The 27,316-nt window shown below is 53.6% G+C and overlaps 2 protein-coding genes across 4 annotated transcripts; both read left to right on the top strand.

The window, feature by feature from the left end:
- Positions 1-2,438: 2,438 nt before the first annotated feature.
- On the top strand, positions 2,439-25,372 carry LOC107307711 (striatin-4-like). Of its 3 annotated transcripts, none has more exons than XR_014941525.1 (7): positions 2,439-2,599; positions 9,131-9,301; positions 12,912-13,045; positions 16,082-16,180; positions 17,877-17,963; positions 23,684-24,264; positions 24,367-25,372. XR_014941525.1 is itself a non-coding variant. In XM_085534625.1 (6 exons), exons 1-6 carry the CDS (start codon positions 2,518-2,520, stop codon positions 23,851-23,853), a joined length of 744 nt encoding a protein of 247 aa, XP_085390751.1. In that variant the 5' UTR covers positions 2,439-2,517; the 3' UTR covers positions 23,854-25,372. The 3 variants fall into 3 exon arrangements, 1 of the variants encoding a protein (XP_085390751.1); XR_014941526.1 differs by having other exon boundaries at positions 23,684-23,983; positions 24,205-25,372; XM_085534625.1 differs by having other exon boundaries at positions 12,912-13,046; positions 23,684-25,372.
- LOC146751462 (uncharacterized) lies at positions 9,891-11,272 on the top strand (the record flags this gene model as incomplete). Its single annotated transcript, XM_085534614.1, has 2 exons — positions 9,891-10,202; positions 10,262-11,272. Coding segments are annotated over 2 exons (759 nt in total), but the record flags the coding sequence as incomplete, so codon positions are not given.
- Positions 25,373-27,316: the final 1,944 nt, after the last annotated feature.

Genomic DNA, 27,316 nt, shown 5'->3' on the forward strand with positions numbered 1-27,316 from the left:
TGCCCCATACCCCATTATCCTGCCCCATTATCCTGCCCCATACCCCATTATCCTGCCCCATACCCCATTATCCTGCCCCATTATCCTGCCCCATACCCCATTATCCTGCCCCATACCCCATTATCCTGCCCCCCCATATCCTGCCCCATACCCCATTATCCTGCCCCATACCCCATTATCCTGCCCCCCCCCCCATTATCCTGCCCCATACCCCATTATCCTGCCCCCCCCATTATCCTGCCCCATTATCCTGCCCCATACCCCATATCCTGCCCCATACCCCATTATCCTGCCCCATACCCCCTTATCCTGCCCCATACCCCATTATCCTGCCCCATACCCCATATCCTGCCCCCCCCATATCCTGCCCCATACCCCATTATCCTGCCCCATACCCCATATCCTGCCCCATACCCCATATCCTGCCCCATACCCCCTTATCCTGCCCCATACCCCATTTTCCTGCCCCCCCCATATCCTGCCCCATACCCCATTATCCTGCCCCATTCCCCATTATCCTGCCCCATACCCCATATCCTGCCCCATACCCCATTATCCTGCCCCATACCCCATATCCTGCCCCATACCCCATATCCTGCCTCATACCCCATTATCCTGCCCCATACCCCATTATCCTGCCCCATACCCCCTTATCCTGCCCCATACCCCATATCCTGCCCCATACTCCATTATCCTGCCCCATACCCCATATCCTGCCCCATACCCCATATCCTGCCCCATACCCCATTATCCTGCCCCATACCCCATATCCTGCCCCATACCCCATTATCCTGCCCCATACCCCGTTATCCTGCCCCATACCCCATTATCCTGCCCCCCCCTCTTATCCTGCCCCATACCCCCTTATCCTGTCCCATACCCCATATCCTGCCCCATACCCCATTATCCTGCCCCATACCCCATATCCTGCCCCATACCCCGTTATCCTGCCCCATACCCCATTATCCTGCCCCACACCCCATTATCCTGCCCCATACCCCATTATCCTGCCCCATACCCCATATCCTGCCCCATACCCCGTTATCCTGCCCCATACCCCATTATCCTGCCCCCCCCCATATCCTGCCCCATACCCCATTATCCTGCCCCATTATCCTGCCCCATACCCCATATCCTGCCCCATACCCCATATCCTGCCCCATACCCCATTATCCTGCCCCATTATCCTGCCCCATACCCCATATCCTGCCCCATACCCCATTATCCTGCCCCATACCCCATTATCCTGCCCCATACCCCATATCCTGCCCCATACCCCATTATCCTGCCCCATAACCCATTATCCTGCCCCATACCCCATTATCCTGCCCCCCCCCATATCCTGCCCCCCCCCATATCCTGCCCCCCCCATATCCTGCCCCATACCCATTATCCTGCCCCATAACCCATATCCTGCCCCATACCCCATTATCCTGCCCCATACCCATTATCCTGTCCCATACCCCATTATCCTGCCCCATACCCCATTATCCTGCCCCATACCCCATATCCTGCCCCATACCCCATTATCCTGCCCCATACCCCATTATCCTGCCCCACACCCCATTATCCTGCCCCATACCCCATATCCTGCCCCATACCCCATTATCCTGCCCCATACCCCATATCCTGCCCCATACCCCATATCCTGCCCCCCCCCATATCCTGCCCCATACCCCATTATCCTGCCCCCCCCCATATCCTGCCCCATACCCCATATCCTGCCCCATACCCCATTATCCTGCCCCATTATCCTGCCCCATACCCCATATCCTGCCCCATACCCCATATCCTGCCCCATACCCCATTATCCTGCCCCATACCCCATTATCCTGCCCCATATCCCATATCCTGTTCCATACCCCATATCCTGCCCCATACCCCATTATCCTGCCCCATACCCCATTATCCTGCCCCATTATCCTGCCCCATACCCCATATCCTGCCCCATACCCCATTATCCTGCCCCATACCCCATTATCCTGCCCCATACCCCATTATCCTGCCCCATTATCCTGCCCCATACCCCATATCCTGCCCCATACCCCATTATCCTGCCCCATACCCCATTATCCTGCCCCATAACCCATTATCCTGCCCCATACCCCATATCCTGCCCCATACCCCATATCCTGCCCCATACCCCATTATCCTGCCCCATATCCCATTATCCTGCCCCATACCCCATTATCCTGCCCCATTATCCTGCCCCATACCCCATTCTCCTGCCCCCCCCCATTATCCTGCCCCATACTCCATTATCCTGCCCCATACCCCATATCCTGCCCCATACCCCATTATCCTGCCCCATTATCCTGCCCCATACCCCATTATCCTGCCCCATACCCCATATCCTGCCCCATACTCCATTATCCTGCCCCATACCCCATATCCTGCCCCATACCCCATTATCCTGCCCCATTATCCTGCCCCATACCCCATTATCCTGCCCCCCCCCCCTTTGTTGCCCCCCATAGAGGCCCGGTCCTGGCGGTGGCTGTGGGTCGGGACCCCTCCATGTGCTGCAGTGCTGGGGCTGATGGATCCATCCGGCGATGGCGGCTCCCAGACCTTAATGGGGACCCATATGATGGATACGGTGCGTGACAAACCCGATATGGGACCCCATTGATCCCATTGATCCCATTGATCCCATTGACTCCATTGATCCCATTGATCCCATTGATCCCATTGACCCCATTGATCCCATTGATCCCATTGATCCCATTGATCCTATTGATCCCATTGATCCTATTGATCCCATTGACCCCATTGATCCCATTGACTCCATTGACCCATTGACTCCATTGACCCATTGACTCCATTGATCCCATTGACTCCCATTGACTCCATTGACTCCCATAGACCCCATTGACTCCATTGACTCCACTGATCCCATTGACTCCATTGACACCATTGATCCCATTGACTCCATTGACCCCATTGACCCCATTGATCCCATTGACCCCATTGATCCCATTGACTCCCATTGACCCCATCAACCCCATTGACCCCCATTACCCCCATTGACCCCACTGACCCCATTGACCCCATTGACTCCACTGATCCCATTGACCCCATTGACTCCATTGACCCCATTGACCCCATTGACTCCATTGAGCCCATTGACCCCATTGACCCCATTGACCCCATTGACTCCATTGACCCCATTGACCCCATTGACTCCATTGACCCCATTGACTCCCATTGACTCCATTGACTCCCATAGACCCCATTGACTCCATTGACTCCACTGATCCCATTGACTCCATTGACCCCATTGACTCCATTGACCCCATTGACCCCATTGACCCCATTGACCCCATTGATCCCATTGACTCCATTGACTCCATTGATCCCATTGACTCCCATCGACTCCATTGATCCCATTGACTCCATTGACCCCCATTGACTCCCATTGATCCCATTGATCCCATTGACCCCATTGACTCCATTGATCCCATTGACCCCATTGACCCCATTGATCCCATTAACCCCATTGACCCCATTGATCCCATTAACCCCATTGACTCCAATGACTCCATTGACTCCATTGACCCCATTGACTCCATTGACTCCATTGACTCCATTGACACCATTGACACCATTGATCCCATTGATCCCATTGACACCATTGATCCCATTGACTCCATTGATCCCATTGTTCCCATTCACTCCACTGACCCCATTGATCCCATTGACCCCATTGACACCATTGAACCCATTGACTCCATTGACTCCATTGACTCCCATTGACCCCATTGACTCCATTGATCCCATTGATCCCATTGACCCCATTGATCCCATTCATTCCATTGACCCCAATGATCCCATTGACCCCATTGATCCCATTAATCCCATTGATCCCATTGACCCCATTGACCCCATTGATCCCATTGACCCCATTGATCCCATTGACCCCATTGATCCCATTGAACCCATTGACCCCATTGACTCCATTGACTCCATTGACCCCATTGACCCCATTGATCCCATTGATCCCATTGACTCCATTGACCCCATTGACCCCATTGATCCCATTGATTCCATTGACCCCATTGAGCCCATTGACTCCATTGACCCCATTGACCCCATTGACTCCATTGATCCCATTGACACCATTGACCCCATTGACTCCATTGACTCCATTGATCTTCATTGACCCCATTGACACCATTGACTCCATTGACCCCATTGACCCCATTGAACCCATTGACACCATTGATCCCATTGATCCCATTGATCCCATTGACTCCATTGACTCCATTGACTCCATTGACACCATTGATCCCATTGATCCCATTGACTCCCACTGACTCCATTGATCCCATTGACTCCCATTGACTCCATTGACTCCATTGACTCCATTGACCCCATTGACCCCATTGACCCCATTGATCCCATTGACTCCATTGACCCCATTGACCCCATTGACTTCCATTGACTCCCATAGACCCCATTGATCCCATTGATCCCATTGATCCCATTGATCCCATTGACACCATTGATCCCATTGACTCCATTGACTCCATTGACCCCATTGATCCCATTGACACCATTGATCCCATTGACTCCATTGACCCCATTGACTCCCATTGACCCCATTGACTCCCATTGACCCCATTGACCCCATTACTCCATTGACTCCACTGACTCCATTGACCCCATTGACCCCATTGATCCCATTGACTCCATTGACTCCATTGGCCCCATTGATCCCATTGACTCCATTGACCCCATTGACCCCATTGATCCCATTGACCCCATTGATCCCATTGACCCCATTGACTCCATTAATCCCATTGACTCCATTGACCCCATTGACTCCATTGACTCCATTGACTCCATTGACTCCCATTGACTCCCATTGATCCCATTGATCCCATTGATCCCATTGATCCCATCGACCCCATTGATCCCATTGATCCCATTGACCCCACTGACCCCATTGACTCCATTGATCCCATTGACTCCATTGATCCCATTGACTCCATTGACCCCATTGATCCCATTGATCCCATTGATCCCATTGACTCCATTGACCCCATTGATCCCATTGATCCCATTGACCCCATTGACTCCATTAACCCCATTGATCCCATTGACTCCCATTGACTCCATTGATCCCATTGACCCCATTGTCTCCATTGACTCCATTGACCCCATTGACTCCATTGACCCCATTGACCCCATTGACTCCATTGACCCCATTGACCCCATTGATCCCATTGATCCCATTGACGCCATCACCCCCATTGACCCCCATTAACCCCATTGACCCCATTGACCCCATTGATCCCATTGACTCCATTGACTCCATTGACCCCATTGACCCCATTGATCCCATTGACCCCATTGACCCCATTGACCCCATTGACCCCATTGATCCCATTGACGCCATCACCCCCATTGACCCCCATTAACCCCATTGACTCCTTTGACCCCCATCACCACCATTGATCCCATTGACCCCATTACCGCCATTGACCATAATGACCCCACTAGCCCCATTGACCTCCATCACCCCCATTGACCCCCATTAACCCCATCAACCCCATTGACCCCCATTACCCCATTTACCCCATTGACCCCAATGCCCCCATCACCCCCATTGACTCCCATCACCCCATCACCTCCATTACCCCCCTTTACCCCATTGACCCCATTGACCCCATTGACTCCATTGACCCCATTGACCCCATTGATCCCATTGACTCCATTGACCCCATTGATCCCATTGACTCCCATTGACTCCATTGACTCCATTGACCCCATTGACTCCATTGATCCCATTGATCCCATTGATCCCATTGACACCATTAATCCCATTGATCCCATTGACTCCATTGATCCCATTGACCCCATTGATCCCATTGACTCCATTGACACCATTGACCCCATTGACCCCATTGACTCCATTGACCCCATTGACTCCCATTGATCCCATTGGCACCATTGATCCCATTGACTCCATTGATCCCATTGATCCCATTCACTCCACTGACCCCATTGACTCCCATTGACCCCATTGACCCCATTGACTCTATTGACTCCATTGACTCCATTGATCCCATTGACCCCATTGACTCCATTGACCTCATTGATCCCATTGATCCCACTGACCCCATTGACTCCATTGACCCCATTGATCCCATTGACCCCATTGACTCCATTGATCCCATTGACCCCATTGACCCCATTCACCCCATTGACTCCATTGATCCCATTGATCCCATTGACTCCATTGACTCATTGAGCCCATTGACCCCATTGACCCCATTGACTCCATTGACCCCATTGATCCCATTGACCCCATTGACCCCATTGATCCCATTGACCCCATTGACCCCATTGACCCCATTGACCCCATTGATCCCATTGAGCCCATTGACCCCATTGATCCCATTGAGCCCATTGACCCCATTGATCCCATTGATCCCATTGACTCCATTGATCCCATTGACTCCATTGACTCCATTGATCCCATTGACTCCATTGACCCCGTTGACCCCATTGACTCCATTGACCCCATTGACTCCATTGACCCCATTGATCCCATTGATCCCCCATTGCCCCCATTACCCCCATAGACACCATTGACCCCATTGACCCCAACGCCCCCATCACCCCCATTGATCCCAATGCCCCCATTGACCCCCATTGACCCCATTGCCCCCATTACCTTCATTGACCCTATTACCCCCATTGACCCCATTACCCCCATTGACCCCATTACCCCCATTGCCCCCAATGCCCACAATACCCCCATTGACCCCATTACCCTCATTGATCCCATTGACCCCAATGCCCCCATCACCCCCATTGACCCCATCAACCCCATTGACCCCATCAATCCCATTGACCCCATCAACCCCATTGACCCCAATGCCCACATTGATCCCCATCACCCCCAATGCCCCCATTACCCCCCTTTACCCCAATGACCCCAGTGCCCCCATTACCTTCATTGACCCCATTACCCCCATTGACCCTAATGACCCCACTACCCCCATTGACCTCTATCTCCCCCATTGAACCCCATCACTCCCAATGCCCCCATTGACCCCAATGCCCCCATTGACCCCATTGACCCCATTACCCCCATTGACCCCCATTGACCCCATTAACCCCAATGCCCCCATAGCCCCCATTACCCCCATTGACCCTAATGCCCCCATTACCTTCATTGACCCCATTACCCCCATAGACCCCACTGACCCCCTTTACCCCAGTGACCCCAATGCCCCCATCACCCCCATCACCCCATAGCCCCCATTACCCCCATTACCCCCATTGCCCCCATTAACCCCATTACCCCCACTGACCCCATCAACCCCATTGACCCCATTACCCCCATTGACCCCATTGACCCCATTACCCCCACTGACCCCAATACCCCCATTGACCCCAATGACCCCATTACCCCCATCACCCCCAATACCCCCATTGACCCCAATGACCCCATTACCCCCATCACCCCCAATACCCCCATTGACCCCATTAACCCCATTACCCCCATTGACCCCATTACCCCCACTGACCCCATCACCCCATTGCCCCCATTACCCCCATTACCCCCATTGACCCCCATTACCCCATTGACCCCATTACCCCCATTGACCCCATTACCCCCACTGACCCCAATACCCCCATTGACCCCAATGACCCCATTACCCCCATCACCCCCAATACCCCCATTGACACCATTGTCCCCATTACCCCCATTAACCCCATTACCCCCATCAACCCCTTTGACCCCATTACCCCACTTTACCCCATTGACCCCATTGACCCCATTGCCCCCATTGACCCCATTGACTCAATCGCCCTCATTGACCCCATCAACCCCATTGACCCCAATGCCCCCATTACCCCCATCACCCCATTGACCCCATTAACCCCATTACCCCCATTGACCCCATTACCCCCACTGACCCCATCAACCCCATTGACCCCATTACCCCCAATGCCCCCATTACCCCCATTGACCCCATTGACCCCATTGACCCCAATGCCCCCATCACCCCCACTGACCCCATCATCCCCATTAACCCTAATGCCCCCATTGACCCCACTCACCCCCACTGACCCCAATACCCCCATTGACCCCAATGCCCCCATCACCCCCATTGACCCCCGTAGCCCCATTGACCCCATTGTCCCCATTACCCCCATTGACCCCAATGCCCCAATTACCCCCATTGACCCCATTACCCCCATTACCCTCATTACCCCCATTGACCCCATTACACCCATTGACCCCATTACCCCCATTGACCCCATTACCCCCACTGACCCCATTACCCCCACTGACCCCATTACCCTCACTGACCCCATCACCCCATTGCCCCCATTACCCCCATTACCCCCATTACCCTCACTGACCCCATTACCCCCATTGACCCCATTACCCCCACTGACCCCATCACCCCATTGACCCCATTACCCCCATTAACCCCATTGACCCCATTACCCCCATTAACCCCATTGACCCCATTACCCCCACTGACCCCATCACCCCATTGCCCCCATTACCCCCATTACCCCCATTAACCCCATTACCCCCATTACCCCCATTGACCCCATTGACTCAATCGCCCTCATTGACCCCATCAACCCCATTGACCCCATTACCCCCATTGACCCCATTGACCCCATTACCCCCAATGCCCCCATTACCCCCATTGACCCCATTGACCCCAATGCCCCCATCACCCCCACTGACCCCATCATCCCCATTGACCCCAATGCCCCCATTACCCCCATTGCCCCCATTACCCCCATTGACCCCATTACCCCCACTGACCTCATTACCCCCATTGCCCCCATTACCCCCATTGACCCCATTACCCCCACTGACCCCATTACCCCCACTGACCCCATCACCCCATTGCCCCCATTACCCCCATTACCCCCATTATCCCCATTACCCCCATTGACCCCATTGACTCAATCGCCCTCATTGACCCCATCAACCCCATTGACCCCATTACCCCCATTGACCCCATAGACCCCAATGCCCCCATTACCCCCATTACCCCCATTGACCCCATTGTCCCCATTACCCCTTGTGCAGCTCTGCCCCTAACCCTTCTCTATGTGTCCCCCCCCCCTTCTGACCCCATTGCAGACCCCGGGGTGCTCAGTGGGGTTTTGTGGGGCCACGAAGACGCAGTTTGGGGTCTGAGCTTCAGCCCTTGTGGGGAACGTCTGCTGTCCTGCTCTGCCGACGGCTCCGTCCGCTTATGGGATCACAGGAGGGACAGCGGGACCTGCCTGCTCTGCTATAGGGCCAACGGGGGTGAGATGGAGGGGGGGGACGGGGCACTAAGGGGGCAATAAGGGGACTCAATATGGCCCCAAAGGGTCCTAAAAGGGTCACTTATGGGTCCCAAAGGGTCCCCTATGGGTCACCTGTGTGTGTGTGCCCCAAAGGGTCCCCATAGGGTCACTTATGGGTCCCAAAGGGTCACCTATGGGTCACCTGTGTGTGTGTGCCCCAAAGGGTCCCCAATGTGGCCCCAAAGGGTCACTTATGGGTCCTCAAATGGTCACCTATGGGTCACCTGTGTGTGTGTGCCCCAAAGGGACCCCAATATGGCCCCAAGGGGTCGCTTATGGGTCCCAAAGGGTCCCCAATATGGCCCCAGAGGGTCCTAAAAGGGTCACTTATGGGTCCTCAAAGGGTCCCCTTATGGGTCACCTGTGTGTGTGTGCCCCAAAGGGACCCCAAAGGGTCCCCTATATGGCCCCAAAGGGTCATCTATGGGTCCCCAATATGGCCCCAAAGGGTCCTAAAAGGGTCACTTATGGGTCCCAAAGGGTCCCCTATGGGTCATCTGTATGTGTGTGCCCCAAAGGGACCCCAATGTGGCCCCAAAGGGTCCTAAAAGGGTTACTTATGGGTCCCCAAAGGGTCCCCAGTATGGCCCCAAAAGGTCCCCTATGGGTCACCTGTATGTATGTACCCCAAAGCGTCCCCAATATGGCCCGAAAGGGTCCTGAAAGGGTCACTTATGGGTCCTCAAAGGGTCCCCTATGGGTCACCTGTGTGTGTGGGCCCCAAAGGGACCCCAATGTGGCCCCAAAGGGTCCTAAAAGGGTTACTTATGGGTCCCCAAAGGGTCCCCAGTATGGCCCCAAAGGGTCACTTATGGGTCCTCAAAGGGTCCCCAAAGGGTCCCCTATGGGGTCACCTGTGTGTGGGTGCCCCAGAGGGACCCTAATGTGGCCCCAAAGGGTCACTTATGGGTCCCAAAGGGTCCCCATAGGGTCACCTGTGTGTGTGTGCCCCAAAGGGGCCCCAAAGGATCCCCTATATGGCCCCAAAGGGTCACTTATGGGTCCCAAAGGGTCCCCAATATGGCCCCAAAGGGTTCTAAAAGGGTCACTTATGGGTCCCAAAGGGTCCCCAAAGGGTCCCCATAGGGTCACCTGTGTGTATGTGCCCCAAAGGGTCCCCAATGTTGCCCCAAAGTGTCCCCTATGGGTCACTTATGGGTCCCCAAAGGGTCCCCTATGGGTCACCTGTGTGTGGGTGCCCCAAAGGGTCCCCAATGTGGCCCCAAAGGGTCCTAAAAGGGTCACTTATGGGTCCCAAAGGGTCCCCAATATGGCCCCAAAGGGTCACTTATGGGTCCCAAAGGGTCCCCAATATGGCCCCAAAGGGTCATCTATGGGTCCCCAATATGGCCCCAAAGGGTCCTAAAAGGGTCACTTATGGGTCCCATAGGGTCCCCTATGGGTCACCTGTGTGTGGGTGCCCCAAAGGGACCCCAATATGGCCCCAAAGGGTCACTTATGGGTCCTCAAAGGGTCCCCTATGGGTCACCTGTGTGTGTGGGCCCCAAAGGGACCCCAATGTGGCCCCAAAGGGTCCCCAGTATGACCCCAAAGGGTCCCATATGGGGTCACCTGTGTGTATGTGCCCCAAAGGGTCCCCAATATGGCCCCAAAGGGTCCTAAAAGGGTCACTTATGGGTCCCAAAGGGTCCCCAAAGGGTCCCCTATGGGTCATCTGTGTGTGTGTGCCCCAAAGGGACCCCAAAGGGACCCCAATATGGCCCCAAGGGGTCGCTTATGGGTCCCCAAAGGGTCCCAAATGGTCCCCTATGGGTCATCTGTATGTGGGTGCCCCAAAAGGACCCCAATATGGCCCCAAAGGGTCACTTATGGGTCCCAAAGGGTCACTTATGGGTCCCAAAGGGTCACTTATGGGTCCTCAAAGGGTCCCCTATAGGTCTCCTGCATGTATGTGCCCCAAAGGGTCCTCAAAGGGTCCCCAATATGGCCCCAAAGGGTCACTTATGGTCCCCAAAGGGTCACTTATGGGTCCTCAAAGGGTCCCCATAGGGTCACCTGTGTGTGTGTGCCCCAAAGGGACCCCAATGTGGCCCCAAAGGGTCCTAAAAGGGTCACTTATGGGTCCCAAAGGGTCCCCATAGGGTCATCTGTGTGTGGGTGCCCCAGAGGGACCCCAATGTGGCCCCAAAGGGTCCCCTATGGGTCACCTGTGGGTCCTCAAATGGTCCCCTAAGGGTCACTTATGGGTCCCAAAGGCTCCCCAATATGGCCCCAAATGGTCCCCTATGGGTCCCAAAGGGTCACTTATGGGTCCCAAAGGGTCCCCTATGGGTCACTTATGGATCCTCAAAGGGTCACTTATGGGTTACCTGTATGTATGTGCCCCAAAGGGACCCCAATATGGCCCCAAAGGATCCACTATGGGTCACCTGTGGGTCCTCAAAGGGTCCCCATATACTGACCCCCCCCACTTATTCCCCCCCCATATACTGACCCCCCCCACTTACTGCCCCCCCCACCCCCTTATTGACCCCTCCCCATATACTGACCCCCCCATATACTGCCCCCATATACTGACCCCCCCCATATACTGCGCCCCCCATATACTGACCCCCCCTTTATTCCCCCCCATATACTGACCCCCCCCATATACTGCCCCCCCCACTTACCCCCCCCATATACTGACCCCCCCCACCCCCATTTACTGCCCCCCCACTTACTCCCCATATTTACTGCCCCCCCAATATACTGCCCCCCCATTTACTCCCCCCCATATATACTGACCCCTCCCACCCCCATTTACTGCCCCCCCCATATACTGACCCCCCCCACCCCATTTACTGCCCCCATTTACTGACCCCCCCCATTTACTGCCCCCCCCTTTATTCCATTTACTCCCGCCCCATATACTGCCCCCCCCCACTTCCCTCATATATTGACCCCCGCCATATACTGACATCCCCCATATACTGACCCCCCCACCCCCTTATTGACCCCTCCCCCATATACTGACCCCCCCTTTATTCCCCCCCCATATACTGGCTCCCCCCATTTACTGCCCCCCCCATATACTGACCCCCCCCACTTACTCCCCCCATATACTGCCCCCCCCCATATACTGCCCCCCCATATACTGACCCCCCCTTTATCCCCCCCATATACTGACCCCCCCTTTATCCCCCCCATATACTGACCCCCCCATATACTGCCCCCCCCATATACTGACCCCCCCTTTACTGCCCCCATATACTGACCCCCCCCATATACTGACCCCCCCCCATATACTGCCCCCCCCTTTACTGCCCCATTTACTCCCCCCCCATATACTGACCCCCCCCACTTATTGCCCCCCCCATTTACTGCCCCCCATATACTGACCCCCCAATATACTGACCCCCCCCATATACTGACCCCTCCCCCATATACTGCCCCCATATACTGACCCCCCCTTTATCCCCCCCATATACTGCCCCCCCCATATACTGCCCCCCCATATACTTACCCCCCCCCACTTACTTCCCCCATATAATGCCCCCCCCCATATACTGCCCCCATATACTGCCCCCCCCCATATACTGACCCCCCCCCCCTTTATTCCCCCCCCCCAGCCGTGTCTGTCCCCACGTCGGTGTCGTTCTGCCCCTCCCCCCCCCACGCCGTGTTCGGGTTCCGTTCCGGCACCGCGCTGCTCTACGACCTGGATGCGGAGCGCCCCCTGCTGGCCATGGACGGGAACTGCAGCCGTGAGTCATCGGGGACCCCATAGGGGGAACACATTGAGGGACCCCATTGACCACATTGACCCTATAGACCCCAATATCCCCATTGTCCCCATAGACTCCATAGACCCCATTGCCCCCATTGACCCCAATGGCCCCAATGGCCCCATAGCCCCCAATGTTCTCATTGACCCCACTGACCCCATAGCCCCCATTGACCCCAATGGCCCCATTGACCCTATAGACCCCAATATCCCTATAGACCCCAATATCCCCATAGACCCTATAGACCCTATAACCCCCATTGACCCCATAGACCTCATAGACCCCATTGACCCTATAGACCCCAATATCCCCATAGACCCTATATCCCCCATTAACCCCATTGACCCTATAGACCCCATTGACCCTATATCCCCCATTAACCCCATTGACCCCATTACCCCCATTGACCCTATATCCCCCATTAACCCCATTATTCCCCCATTATCCCCCCATTGCCCCCATTATTTCCCCCACTGACCCCATTACCCCCATAGACCCTATATCCCCTGTTAACCCTATATCCCCCATTAACCCCATTATCCCCCCATTGCCCCCATTGCCCCTATAGACCCCATTGACCCCATTGACCCCATTGACCCCATTACCCCCATTGACCCCATTGACCCCATTGACCCCATTACCCCCATTGACCCCATTGACCCCATTGACCCCATATCCCCCATTACCCCCATTAACCCCATTCCCCCCCATTACCCCCATTGACCCCATTACCCCCATAGCCCACATTGCCCCCATTGACCCTATAGCCCCCATTAACCCCATTATTTCCCCCATAACCCCCATAGACCCCAATGCCCCCATAGCCCCCATAGCCCCCATTGACCCCATTGACCCTATAGCCCCCATGGACCCCATTGACCCCATTATCCCCCCATTGACCCCATTATTTTCCCCACTGACCCCATTATTTCCTCCATAGCCCCTATAGCCCCCATTGACCCTATAGCCCCCATTGACCCCAATGTCCCCATTACCCCCATTGACCCCATTATCCCCCATTGACCCCATAGCCTCCATAGCCCCCATTGACCCCATTGACCTCAATGCTCCCATTACCTCCATTGACCCCATAGACCCCATAGCCCCCATTGACCCCACTGTCCCTATAGACCCCAATATCCCCATAGACCCTATAGACCCTATAACCCCCATTGACCCCATTGTCCCCATAGACCCTATATCCCCCATTGACCCTATAGACCCCATTGACCCCATTGACCCCAATGCTCCCATTAACCCCATTGACACCATTATTTCCCCCATTGACCCCATTACCCCCCATTAACCCCATTATTTCTCCCATTGACCCCATAGCCCCCATTGACCCCATTACCCCCATTACCCCCATTACCCCCATTGACCCCATAGCCCCCATTAACCCTATTGACCCCATTAACCCCATTGACCCCAATGCCCCCATTAACCCCACTGACCCCATTATCCCCCATTGACCCTATAGACCCCACTGACCCCATATCCCCCATTGACCCCATAGACCCCATTGACCCTATAGACCCCATAGACCCCATAGACCCCATTGACCCCATTGACCCCATAGACCCTATATCCCCCATTGACCCCATATCCCCCATTACCCCCCATTACCCCCATTGACCCCATTATTCCCCCATTACCCCCATAGCCCCCATTACCCCCATTGACCCCATAGACCCCATTGACCCCATATCCCCCATTACCCCCATTAACCCCATTCCCCCCATTAACCCCATTATCCCCCATTGCCCCTATAGACCCCATTGACCCCATATCCCCCATTGACCCTATATCCCCTATTGCCCCCATTACCCCCATTAACCCCATATCCCCCATTAACCCCATTGACCCTATATCCCCCATAGACCCTATATCCCCCATAGACCCTATATCCCCCATTGACCCCAGTACCCCCCATTGACCCCATTATTTCCCCCACTGACCCCATTACCCCCATTGACCCTATAGACCCCAATATCCCCCATTGACCCCATATCCCCCATAGACCCTATATCCCCCATTGACCCCATATCCCCCATTATCCCCATTACCCCCCATTGCCCCTATATCCCCCATTGCCCCTATATCCCCCATTGACCCCATTATCCCCCATTGACCCCATTGACCCTATATCCCCCATTGCCCCTATATCCCCCATTGACCCCATTATCCCCATTGACCCCATTATCCCCCATTACCCCCATTGACCCCATTGACCCCATTGCCCCCATTGACCCTATAGACCCCAATATCTCCATAGACCCTATAGACCCTATATCCCCCATTGACCCCATATCCCCCATATCCCCCATAGACCCTATATCCCCCATTACCCCCATTAACCCCATTGCCCCCCATTACCCCCATTGACCCCATTAACCCCATAGCCCCCATTGACCCCATAGACCCCATTATTCCCCTATTGGCCCTATAGACCCCACTGACCCTATATCCCCCATTGACTCCAATGCCCCCATAGCCCCCACTGACCCCATTGACCCTATAGACCCCATTGACCCTATAGACCCCAATACCCCCATTACCCTCATTGACCCTATAGACCCCATTGACCCTATTCACCCCATAGCCCCCATAGCCCCCATAGCCCCCATTACCCCCATAGCCCCCATTGACCCCAATGCCCCCATTACCCCCATTGACCCCATAGACCCCATTGACCCCATATCCCCCATTACCCCCATTAACCCCATTCCCCCCCTTAACCCCATTATCCCCCATTGCCCCTATAGACCCCATTGACCCCATATCCCCCATTGACCCCATTACCCCCATTAACCCCATTGACCCTATATCCCCCATAGACCCTATATCCTCCATTGACCCCATATCCCCCATTGACCCCATTACCCCCCATTGACCCCATTATTTCCCCCACTGACCCCATTACCCCCATTGACTCTATAGACCCCATTGACCCCATAGACCCCATTGACCCCATTGCCCCTATATCCCCCATTAACCCCATTATTCCCCCCCAGCCCCCCCCCCCCTGTACCAGGTCGTCCCCCACCCGTCGCAGCCTCTGTCCATTACGGCCAATGAGGACGGAGCCATCCGCGTCATGGACCACAGGACAGGTTAATTAGCGGGGGTAATTAGTGGGGGGTTAATTAATGGGGGGTTAATTAACGGGGGTAATTAGTGGGGAATTAACGAGGGGGGTTAATTAACGGGGGTAATTAGTGGGGGATTAACGAGGGGGGCTTAATTAATGAGGGGAATTAGCGGGTGATTAATTAATGGGGGGTAATTAATGGGTGATTAATGGGTAATTAATGGGGGTAATTAATGGGTGATTAATGGGGGTAATTAGTGGGTAATTAGGGGGTAATTAATTGGGGGTAATTAGTGGGTAATTAATGCGGATAATTAGTGGGTGATTAATGGGGAATTAATGGGGTTAATTAATGGGGAAATAATGGGGGGAAATTAATGGGTAATTAATGGGGGTAATTAGTGGGTGATTAATGGGGGTAATTACTGGGTAATTAATTAATGGGGGGGGTTAAATAATGGGTAATTAACGGGGGTAATTAGTGGGTGATTAATGAGGATAATTAGTGGGTAATTAATTAATGGGGCGGTTAAATAACGGGTAATTAACGAGGGTAATTAGTGGGTGATTAATGGGTGGTAATTAGTGGGTAATTAATGGGGGTAATTAGTGGGTGATTAATGGGGGTGATTAATGGGGGGTAATTAGTGGGTAATTAATGAGGGGTAATTAGTGGGGAATTAATGGGGGTAATTAGTGGGTAATTAATGGGGGTAATTAATGAGGGGTAATTAGTGGGGAATTAATGAGGGGTAATTAATGGGTAATTAATGGGGGGTAATTAGTGGGTGATTAATGGGGGTAATTAGTGGGTAATTAATGGGGGGTAATTAGTGGGTAATTAATTGTCTGTAATTAGTGGGTAATTAATGAGGGGTGGTTAATAAAGGGGTAATTAATGGGGGCTGGTTAATGGGTAATTAATGGGGGGTAATTAGTTGGTGATTAATGGGGGTAATTAGTGGGTAATTAATGGGGGGTAATTAATGGAGGTAATTAGTGGGTAATTAACGGGGGTAATTAGTGGGTAATTAATGGGGAATGATTAGTGGGTAATTAATGAGGGGGTTAATTAATGGGGGGTTAATTAATGAGGGGGGTTAATTAATGTGGGGGTTAATGGTTAATTAATGAGGGGAGTTAATTAATGGTTAATTAATGAGGGGTTAGTGCTTAATTAATGAGGGGGAGTTAATGGGGGGGTTAATGGTTAATTAATGAGGGGGGTTAATTAATGGTTAATAAATGAGAGGTTAGTGGTTAATTAATGAGGGGGAGTTAATTAATGGGGGGGTTAATGGTTAATTAATGAGGGGGGTATAGTTAATGGGGGGGTTAATTAATGAGGGAGGGTTGATGAGGGGGGATAATTAAAGGGAGGATTAATTAATGAGGGGGGTATAATTAATGGGGGGGTTAATTAATGAGGGGGAGAGAGGTTAATTAATGGAGACAGGGGTTAATTAATGGGGGAGTTAATTAATGTGGTTAATTAATGAACTAATTGGGCTCATTAGCACTAATTGGGCCGCTATTAATTAGCGTTAATTAGCGTTAATCACCATGCCAGCTGTGGTGGTGCACTCCATGGTGGCTGCTAATTAGCGCTAATTAGCGTTAATTAGTGTTAATTACAGGAGCTGTGGTGCACTCCATGGTAGATGTTAGTGTTAATTATGTTAATTAACGTTAATTAGTGTTAATTACGTTAATTACAGGCACAGTGGTGCACTCCATGGTGGCTCACCTGGACGCCGTCACCTGTTTGGCCATTGACCCCAATGGGACCCACATGGTGTCAGGGAGTGAGTGAGACCCATAGAGACCCATAGAGACCCATAGAAACCCCATAGAGACCCCATAGAGACCCATAGAGACCCATAGAGACCCATAGAAACCCCATAGAGACCCATAGAGACCCATAGAAACCCCATAGAGACCCATAGAAACCCATAGAGACCCATAGAGACCCATAGAGACCCATAGAGCCCCATAGAAACCCCATAGAGACCCATAGAGACCCATAGAGACCCCATAGAAACCCCATAGAGACCCCATAGAGACCCATAGAGACCCATAGAAACCCATAGAGACCCATAGAGACCCCATAGAAACCCCATAGAGACCCATAGAGACCCATAGAGACCCATAGAGACCCATAGAAACCCCATAGAGACCCCATAGAGACCCATAGAGACCCATAGAGACCCATAGAAACCCCATAGAGACCCATAGAGACCCATAGAAACCCCATAGAGACCCATAGAAACCCATAGAGACCCATAGAGACCCATAGAGACCCATAGAGCCCCATAGAAACCCCATAGAGACCCATAGAGACCCATAGAGACCCCATAGAAACCCCATAGAGACCCCATAGAGACCCATAGAGACCCATAGAAACCCATAGAGACCCATAGAGACCCCATAGAAACCCCATAGAGACCCATAGAGACCCATAGAGACCCATAGAGACCCATAGAAACCCCATAGAGACCCATAGAGACCCCATAGAGACCCATAGAGACCCATAGAAACCCATAGAAACCCCATAGAGACCCATAGAGACCCATAGAAACCCCATAGAGACCCATAGAGACCCATAGAAACCCCATAGAGACCCATAGAAACCCCATAGAGACCCATAGAGACCCATAGAGACCCATAGAAACCCCATAGAGACCCATAGAGACCCATAGAGACCCATAGAGACCCATAGAAACCCCATAGAGACCCATAGAGACCCATAGAAACCCCATAGAGACCCATAGAAACCCATAGAGACCCATAGAGACCCATAGAGACCCATAGAGCCCCATAGAAACCCCATAGAGACCCATAGAGACCCATAGAGACCCCATAGAAACCCCATAGAGACCCCATAGAGACCCATAGAGACCCATAGAAACCCATAGAGACCCATAGAGACCCCATAGAAACCCCATAGAGACCCATAGAGACCCATAGAGACCCATAGAGACCCATAGAAACCCCATAGAGACCCCATAGAGACCCATAGAGACCCATAGAGACCCATAGAAACCCCATAGAGACCCATAGAGACCCATAGAAACCCCATAGAGACCCATAGAAACCCATAGAGACCCATAGAGACCCATAGAGACCCATAGAGCCCCATAGAAACCCCATAGAGACCCATAGAGACCCATAGAGACCCCATAGAAACCCCATAGAGACCCCATAGAGACCCATAGAGACCCATAGAGACCCATAGAGACCCATAGAGACCCATAGGAACCCATAGAGACCCATAGAGACCCATAGAGACACATAGAGACCCATAGAGACCCATAGAGACCCCATAGAGACCCATAGAGACCCATAGAAACCCCATAGAGACCCATAGAGACCCATAGAAACCCCATAGAAACCCCATAGAGACCCATAGAAACCCATAGAGACCCATAGAGACCCCATAGAGACCCATAGAAACCCCATAGAGACCCATAGAGACCCATAGAAACCCCATAGAGACCCATAGAGACCCATAGAGACCCATAGAAACCCCATAGAGACCCATAGAAACCCCATAGAGACCCATAGAGACCCATAGGGACCCATAGAGACCCATAGAGACCCATAGAAACCCATAGAGACCCATAGAGACCCATAGAGACCCATAGAGACCCATAGAAACCCCATAGAGACCCATAGAGACCCATAGAGACCCCATAGAGACCCATAGAGACCCATAGAGACCCCATAGAGACCCATAGAGACCCATAGAGACCCCATAGAAACCCCATAGAGACCCATAGAAACCCCATAGAGACCCCATAGAGACCCATAGAGACCCATAGAGACCCCATAGAAACCCATAGAAACCCCATAGAGACCCATAGAGACCCATAGAGACCCCATAGAGACCCATAGGGACCCATAGAGACCCATAGAGACCCATAGAAACCCCATAGAGACCCATAGAGACCCATAGAGACCCATAGGGACCCATAGAGACCCATAGAGACCCATAGAGACCCATAGAGACCCATAGAAACCCTATAGAGACCCATAGAGACCCATAGAGACCCATAGAGACCCATAGAGACCCATAGAGACCCCATAGAGACACATAGAGACCCATAGAGACCCATAGAGACCCCATAGAGACCCCATAGAGACCCATAGAGACCCATAGAAACCCATAGAGACCCCATAGAGACCCATAGAGACCCATAGAGACCCATAGAGACCCCATAGAGACCCATAGAGACCCATAGAGACCCATAGAGACCCATAGAGACCCATAGGGACCCATAGAAACCCCTTAGAGAAACCCCATAGAGAAACCCCATAGAGAAACCCCATAGAAACCCCATAGAGAAACCCCATAGAAACCCCATAGAGAAACCCCATAGAGAAACCCCATAGAAACCCCATAGAGAAACCATATAGGCGCACCCCATAGAGAAACCCTATAGGGACACCCCATAGACCCCATTGACCCTATAGACACCATTGACCCCATTGACCCCATTAACCCCATAGACCCCAACGCTCCCATTGACCCTATAGACCCCATAGACCCTATAGACCCCATAGACCCTATAGACCCCATTGCCGCCATAGACCCCATTGACCCCATAGACCCCATTCACCCCATAGACCCCATTGACCCTATAGACCCCATTGACCCTATAGACCCCACAGACCCCATTGATCCCATAGACTCTATAGACCCCATTGACCCTATTGACCCCATAGACCCCATAGACCCTATAGACCCCATAGACCCCATAGACCCTATAGACCCTATAGACCCCATTGACCCTATAGACCCCATTGACCCCATAGACCCCATTGACCCCATAGACCCCATAGACCCCATAGACCCTATAGACCCTATTGACCCCATTGACCCTATAGACCCCATTGACCCCATTGACCCCATTGACCCCATAGACCCCATAGACCCCATAGACCCTATAGACCCCATTGACCCTATAGACCCCATTGACCCCATTGACCCCATTGACCCCATAGACCCCATAGACCCCATAGACCCTATAGACCCCATTGACCCCATTGACCCCATTGACCCTATTGACCCCATAGACCCCATAGACCCCATAGACCCCATAGACTCTATAGACCCCATTGACCCCATAGACCCTATAGACCCTATAGACCCCATTGACCCTATAGACCCCATTGACCCCATAACCCCCATAGACCCCATTGACCCTATAGACCCCATTGACCCTATAGACCCCATGGACCCCATTGACCCCATTGACCCCATAGACCCCATTAACCCCATGGACCCCATTGACCCCATAGACCCCATTGACCCCATTGACCCCATAGACCCTATAGACCCCATTGACCCCATAGACCCCATAGACCCCATTGACCCCATTGACCCCATAGATCCCATAGACCCCATTGACCCTATAACCCCCATTGACCCTATTGACCCCATAGACCCCATTGACCCTATAGACCCCATTGTCCCCATAGACCACATTGACCCCATTAACCCCATAGACCCCATTGACCCCATAGACCCCATAGACCCTATAGACCCCATAGACCCCATTGACCCCATAGACCCCATTGACCCCATAGACCCCATAGACCCCATTGACCCCATAGACCCCATAGACCCCATAGACCCCATTGACCCCATTGACCCCATAGACCCCATAGACCCCATTGACCCCATAGACCCCATAGACCCCATTGACCCCATAGACCCCATAGACCCCATAGACCCCATAGACCCCATTGACCCCATAGACCCTATAGACCCCATTGACCCCATAGACCCTATAGACCCCATAGACCCCATAGTCCCCATTGACCCCATAGACCCCATAGACCCCATTGACCCCATAGACCCCATAGACCCCATTGACCCCATTGACCCCATAGACCCCATAGACCCCATTGACCCCATAGACCCCATAGACCCTATGGACCCCATAGACCCCATTGACCCTATAGACCCCATTGACCCCATAGACCCTATATACCCTATAGACCCCATAGACCCCATTGACCCCATAGACCCCATAGACCCCATAACCCCCATAGACCCCATAGACCCCATAGACCCCATAGACCCCATAGACCCTATAGACCCCATAGACCCCATAGTCCCCATTGACCCCATAGACCCCATTGACCCCATTAACCCCATAGACCCCATTGACCCCATAGACCCCATAGACCCTATAGACCCCATAGACCCCATTGACCCCATTAACCCCATAGACCCCATTGACCCCATAGACCCCATAGACCCCATTGACCCCATTGACCCCATAGACCCCATAGACCCCATAGACCCCATTGACCCCATTGACCCCATAGACCCCATTGACCCCATAGACCCCATAGACCCCATTGACCCCATTGACCCCATAGACCCCATAGACCCCATAGACCCCATTGACCCCATTGACCCCATAGACCCTATAGACCCCATTGACCCCATAGTCCCCATTGACCCCATAGACCCCATAGACCCCATTGACCCCATAGACCCCATTGACCCCATTGACCCCATAGACCCCATAGACCCCATTGACCCCATAGACCCCATAGACCCTATGGACCCCATAGACCCCATTGACCCTATAGACCCCATTGACCCCATAGACCCTATATACCCTATAGACCCCATAGACCCCATTGACCCCATAGACCCCATTGACCCCATAGACCCCATAGACCCCATAACCCCCATAGACCCCATAGACCCCATAGACCCCATAGACCCCATAGACCCCATAGACCCTATAGACCCCATAGACCCCATAGTCCCCATTGACCCCATAGACCCCATTGACCCCATTAACCCCATAGACCCCATTGACCCCATAGACCCCATAGACCCTATAGACCCCATAGACCCCATTGACCCCATTAACCCCATAGACCCCATTGACCCCATAGACCCCATAGACCCCATTGACCCCATTGACCCCATAGACCCCATAGACCCCATAGACCCCATTGACCCCATTGACCCCATTGACCCCATAGACCCCATTGACCCCATAGACCCCATAGACCCCATAGACCCCATAGACCCCATAGACCCCATTGACCCCATTGACCCCATAGACCCTATAGACCCCATTGACCCCATAGACCCTATAGACCCCATAGACCCCATAGTCCCCATTGACCCCATAGACCCCATAGACCCCATTGACCCCATAGACCCCATAGACCCCATTGACCCCATTGACCCCATAGACCCCATAGACCCCATTGACCCCATAGACCCCATAGACCCTATGGACCCCATAGACCCCATTGACCCTATAGACCCCATTGACCCCATAGACCCTATATACCCTATAGACCCCATAGACCCCATTGACCCCATAGACCCCATTGACCCCATAGACCCCATAGACCCCATAACCCCCATAGACCCCATAGACCCCATAGACCCTATAGACCCCATAGACCCCATAGTCCCCATTGACCCCATAGACCCCATAGACCCCATAGACCCCACTGACCCCATATATCCCATAATCCCCCGCAGGCCACGACTGCTCCGTCCGCCTTTGGCTCCTCCCACACCGGAAGTGCATCCAAGAACTTCCGGCCCACCGCCGGAAGTACGACGAGGCGGTGCAGGCCGCGGCCTTCCACCCATCCCGGCCGCTCTTTGCCACTGGAGGAGCGGACTCTATGGTCAAAGTCTATGTCTGACCGACACCACGTGACCACGGCCGGGGCCTACTCTTATTGCCCCCATTACATTGACCTGCCCCTTTAACTGCCCCATGGGGGGCAATTAAAGGGGGATGGGGCAGTTATGACACTACTGGGGGCAGTTAAGGTCTATGGGGGCAGTTAAGGCCCTATAGGGGGCAATTGGACCCTATTGGGGCAATTAAGGCCCTATTGGGGCATTTAAGGGCCTATAGGGGGCAGTTAAGGTCCTATAGGGGGCAATTATAACCCTATTGGGGCAGTTAAGGTCCCATAGGGGGCAGTTGAACCCTATTGGGGCAGTTAAGGTCCTACAGGGGGTAATTGGACCCTATTGGGGCAGTTAAGGCCCTATAGGGGGCAATTGGACCCTATTGGGGCAGCTGAGACCCTATTGGGGCAGTTAAGGTCTATAGGGGGCAGTTAAGTCCCATAGGGGGCAATTATGACCCTATTGGGGGCAGTTAAGGCCCTATAGGGGGCAATTGGACCCTATTAGGGGCAGGTAAGGTCTATAGGGGGCAATTGAGGTCCTATAGGGGGCAGTTGAGGCCCTATAGGGGGCAGTTGGACCCTATTGGGGCAGTTATGACCCTATAGGGGGCAGTTAAGATCCTATAAGGGGCAGTTGGACCCCCAGGGGCAGTTAAGGCCTATAGGGGGCAGTTAAGGTCTATAGGGGGCAATTGGACCCTATTGGGGCAGTTAAGGTCCTATAGGGGCAGTTAAGGGCCTATAGGGGGCAGTTAAGGTCTATGGGGGCAGTTAAGGCCCTATAGGGGGCAATTGGACCCTATTAGGGGCAGGTAAGGTCTATAGGGGGCAGTTAAGGCCCATAGGGGGCAATTATGACCCTATTGGGGCAGTTAAGGCCTTATAGGGGGCAGTTGAGGCCCTATAGGGGGCAATTGGACCCTGTTAGGGGCAGGTAAGGTCTATAGGGGGCAATTGAGGTCCTATAGGGGGCAGTTGAGGCCCTATAGGGGGCAATTGGACCCTATTGGGGCAGTTCAGGCCCTATAGGGGGCAATTAGACCCTATTGGGGCAGTTAAGGTCCTATAGGGGGCAGTTAAGATCCTATAGGGGGCAATTGGACCCTATTGGGGCAGTTAAGGTCCTATAGGGGGCAATTGGACCCTATTGGGGCTGTTAAGGTCCTATAGGGTGCAATTAAGGCCCTATAGGGGGCTGTTAAGGTCTATGGGGGCAGTTAAGGCCCTATAGGGGGCAATTGAGGTCCTATAGGGGGCAGTTAAGGCCCTATAGGGGGCAATTAGACCCTATTGGGGCAGTTAAGGTCCTATAGGGGGCAATTAAGGCCCTATAGGGGGCGGTTAAGGTCTATTGGGGCAGTTAAGGCCCTATAGGGGGCAATTGGACCCTATTGGGGCAGTTAAGGCCCTATAGGGGGCAATTGGACCCTATTAGGGGCAGGTAAGGTCTATAGGGGGCAGTTAAGGCCCATAGGGGGCAATTATGACCCTATTGGGGGCAGTTAAAGCCCTATTGGGGCAGTTAAGGCCCTATAGGGGGCAATTGGACCCTGTTAGGGGCAGGTAAGGTCTATAGGGGGCAATTGAGGCCCTATAGGGGGCAGTTGAGGCCCTATAGGGGGCAATTGGACCCTATTGGGGCAGTTAAGGTCCTATAGGGGGCAATTGGACCTTATTGGGGGCAGTTAAAGGCCCTATAGGGGGCAGTTAAGATCCTATAGGGGGCAATTAGACCCTATTGGGGCAGTTAAGGCCCTATAAGGGGCAATTGGACCCTATTGGGGGCAGTTAAGGTCCTATAGGGGGCAATTAAGGCCCTATAGGGGGCTGTTAAGGTCTATGGGGGCAGTTAAGGCCCTATAGGGGGAAGTTCTGACCCTATAGGGGGCAGTTAAGGCCCTATAGGGGGCAGTTCTGACCCTATAGGGGGCAATTAAGGCCCTATAGGGGGCAGTTCTGACCCTATAGGGGGCAGTTAAGGCCCTATAGGGGGCAATTGGACCCCCCCTATACAAGACCCCCCCCCAAATATGGGGACCCCCCCCCCCTCCAATATGGGACCCCTCCAGTGTGGGTCTGTGGGACCCACCCAATATAAAACCCCCCCCAATATGGGGACCCCTACCCAATTTGGGACCCCCCCCCATATGGGACCCCCCCAATATGGCCCCCCCCCCCCAATATTGGGACCACCCTCAATATGGGACCCCCCAATATGGGGACCCCCCCCCCCAATATTGGGACCCCCCCAATGTGGGTCTGTGGGACCCCCCCAATATTGGGACCCCTACCCAATATGGGACCCCCCCCCTATATGGGGACCCCCCCATTGTGGGTCTGTGGGACCCCCCCCATATGGGACCCCCCCATTGTGGGTCTGTGGGACCCCCCTCCTATATAAGACCCCCCCCCAATATGGGACCCCCCTATATGGGACCCCCCCCCAATATAAGACCCCCCCCCAGTATGGGACCCCCCCAATATGGGTCTGTGGGACCCCTCCCTATATGGGACCCCCCCCCAATATGGGGACCCCTCCCTATATGGGACCCCCCCAATATGGGGACCCCCCCTAATATGGTGACCCCCCCCCCCATATGGGACACCCCCAATGTGGGACCCCCCCCCAATATGGGGACCCCTACCCAATATGGGACCCCCCCAATGTGGGTCTGTGGGACCCCACCCCATATGGGACCCCCCCCCAATATGGGATCCCCCCCAATGTGGGACACCCCCCAATGTGGGTCTGTGGGACCCCCCCAATATAAGAGCCCCCCCAATATGGGGACCCCCCCAATATGGGTCTGTGGGACCCCCCCTATATAAGACCCCCCCCCAATATGGGACCCCCCAATATGGGTCTGTGGGACCCCCCCAATATTGGGACCCCTACCCAATATGGGACCCCCCCCCTATATGGGGACCCCCCCATTGTGGGTCTGTGGGACCCCCCCCATATAAGAACCCCCCCTATATGGGGACCCCCCCCCATATGTGAACCCCCATTGTGGGTCTGTGGGACCCCCCTCCTATATAAGACCCCCCCCCAATATGGGACCCCCCCAATATGGGGACCCCTACCCAATTTGGGACCCCCCCCCAATATGGGACCCCCCCCATTGTGGGTCTGTGGGACCCCCCCCCAATATAAGCCCCCCCCCCAATATGGGACCCCCCCATATGGGACCCCCCCCCCAATATGGGACCCCCCCCCTAATATGGGACCCCCCCTATATGGGGACCCCCCCATTGTGGGTCTGTGGGACCCCCCCCCCAATATGGGACCCCCCAATATTGGGACCCCCCCCCCAATATGGGACCCCCAACGACCCCCCCATTAACCCCCCCCCCCACTTTGGGGCCGCCCCCCTTATCACTGTGTGATAGTCCAGGCCCCCCCCCCATCCCATAATATCCCCTTTAAAGCCCCCCCCCCTTTTTATGGCCGGTTTTTATGGGGTAT

The sequence above is a fragment of the Coturnix japonica genome, unplaced genomic scaffold (genome assembly GCF_054131305.1).
Source record: "Coturnix japonica strain WE unplaced genomic scaffold, WE-NBRP24 Scf089, whole genome shotgun sequence".
NCBI lineage: Eukaryota > Metazoa > Chordata > Aves > Galliformes > Phasianidae > Coturnix > Coturnix japonica.

Coding starts and splice junctions, on each gene's coding strand:
- LOC107307711 (XM_085534625.1), top strand. CDS start 2,518: ATGTGCTGCAGTGCTGGGGCTGATGGATCCATCCGGCGATGGCGGCTC. Junction 9,302..12,911: donor CTGCTATAGGGCCAACGGGG/GTGAGATGGAGG, acceptor CCCCCCCCCCAG/CCGTGTCTGTCCCCACGTCG. Junction 17,964..23,683: donor GACCCACATGGTGTCAGGGA/GTGAGTGAGACC, acceptor AATCCCCCGCAG/GCCACGACTGCTCCGTCCGC.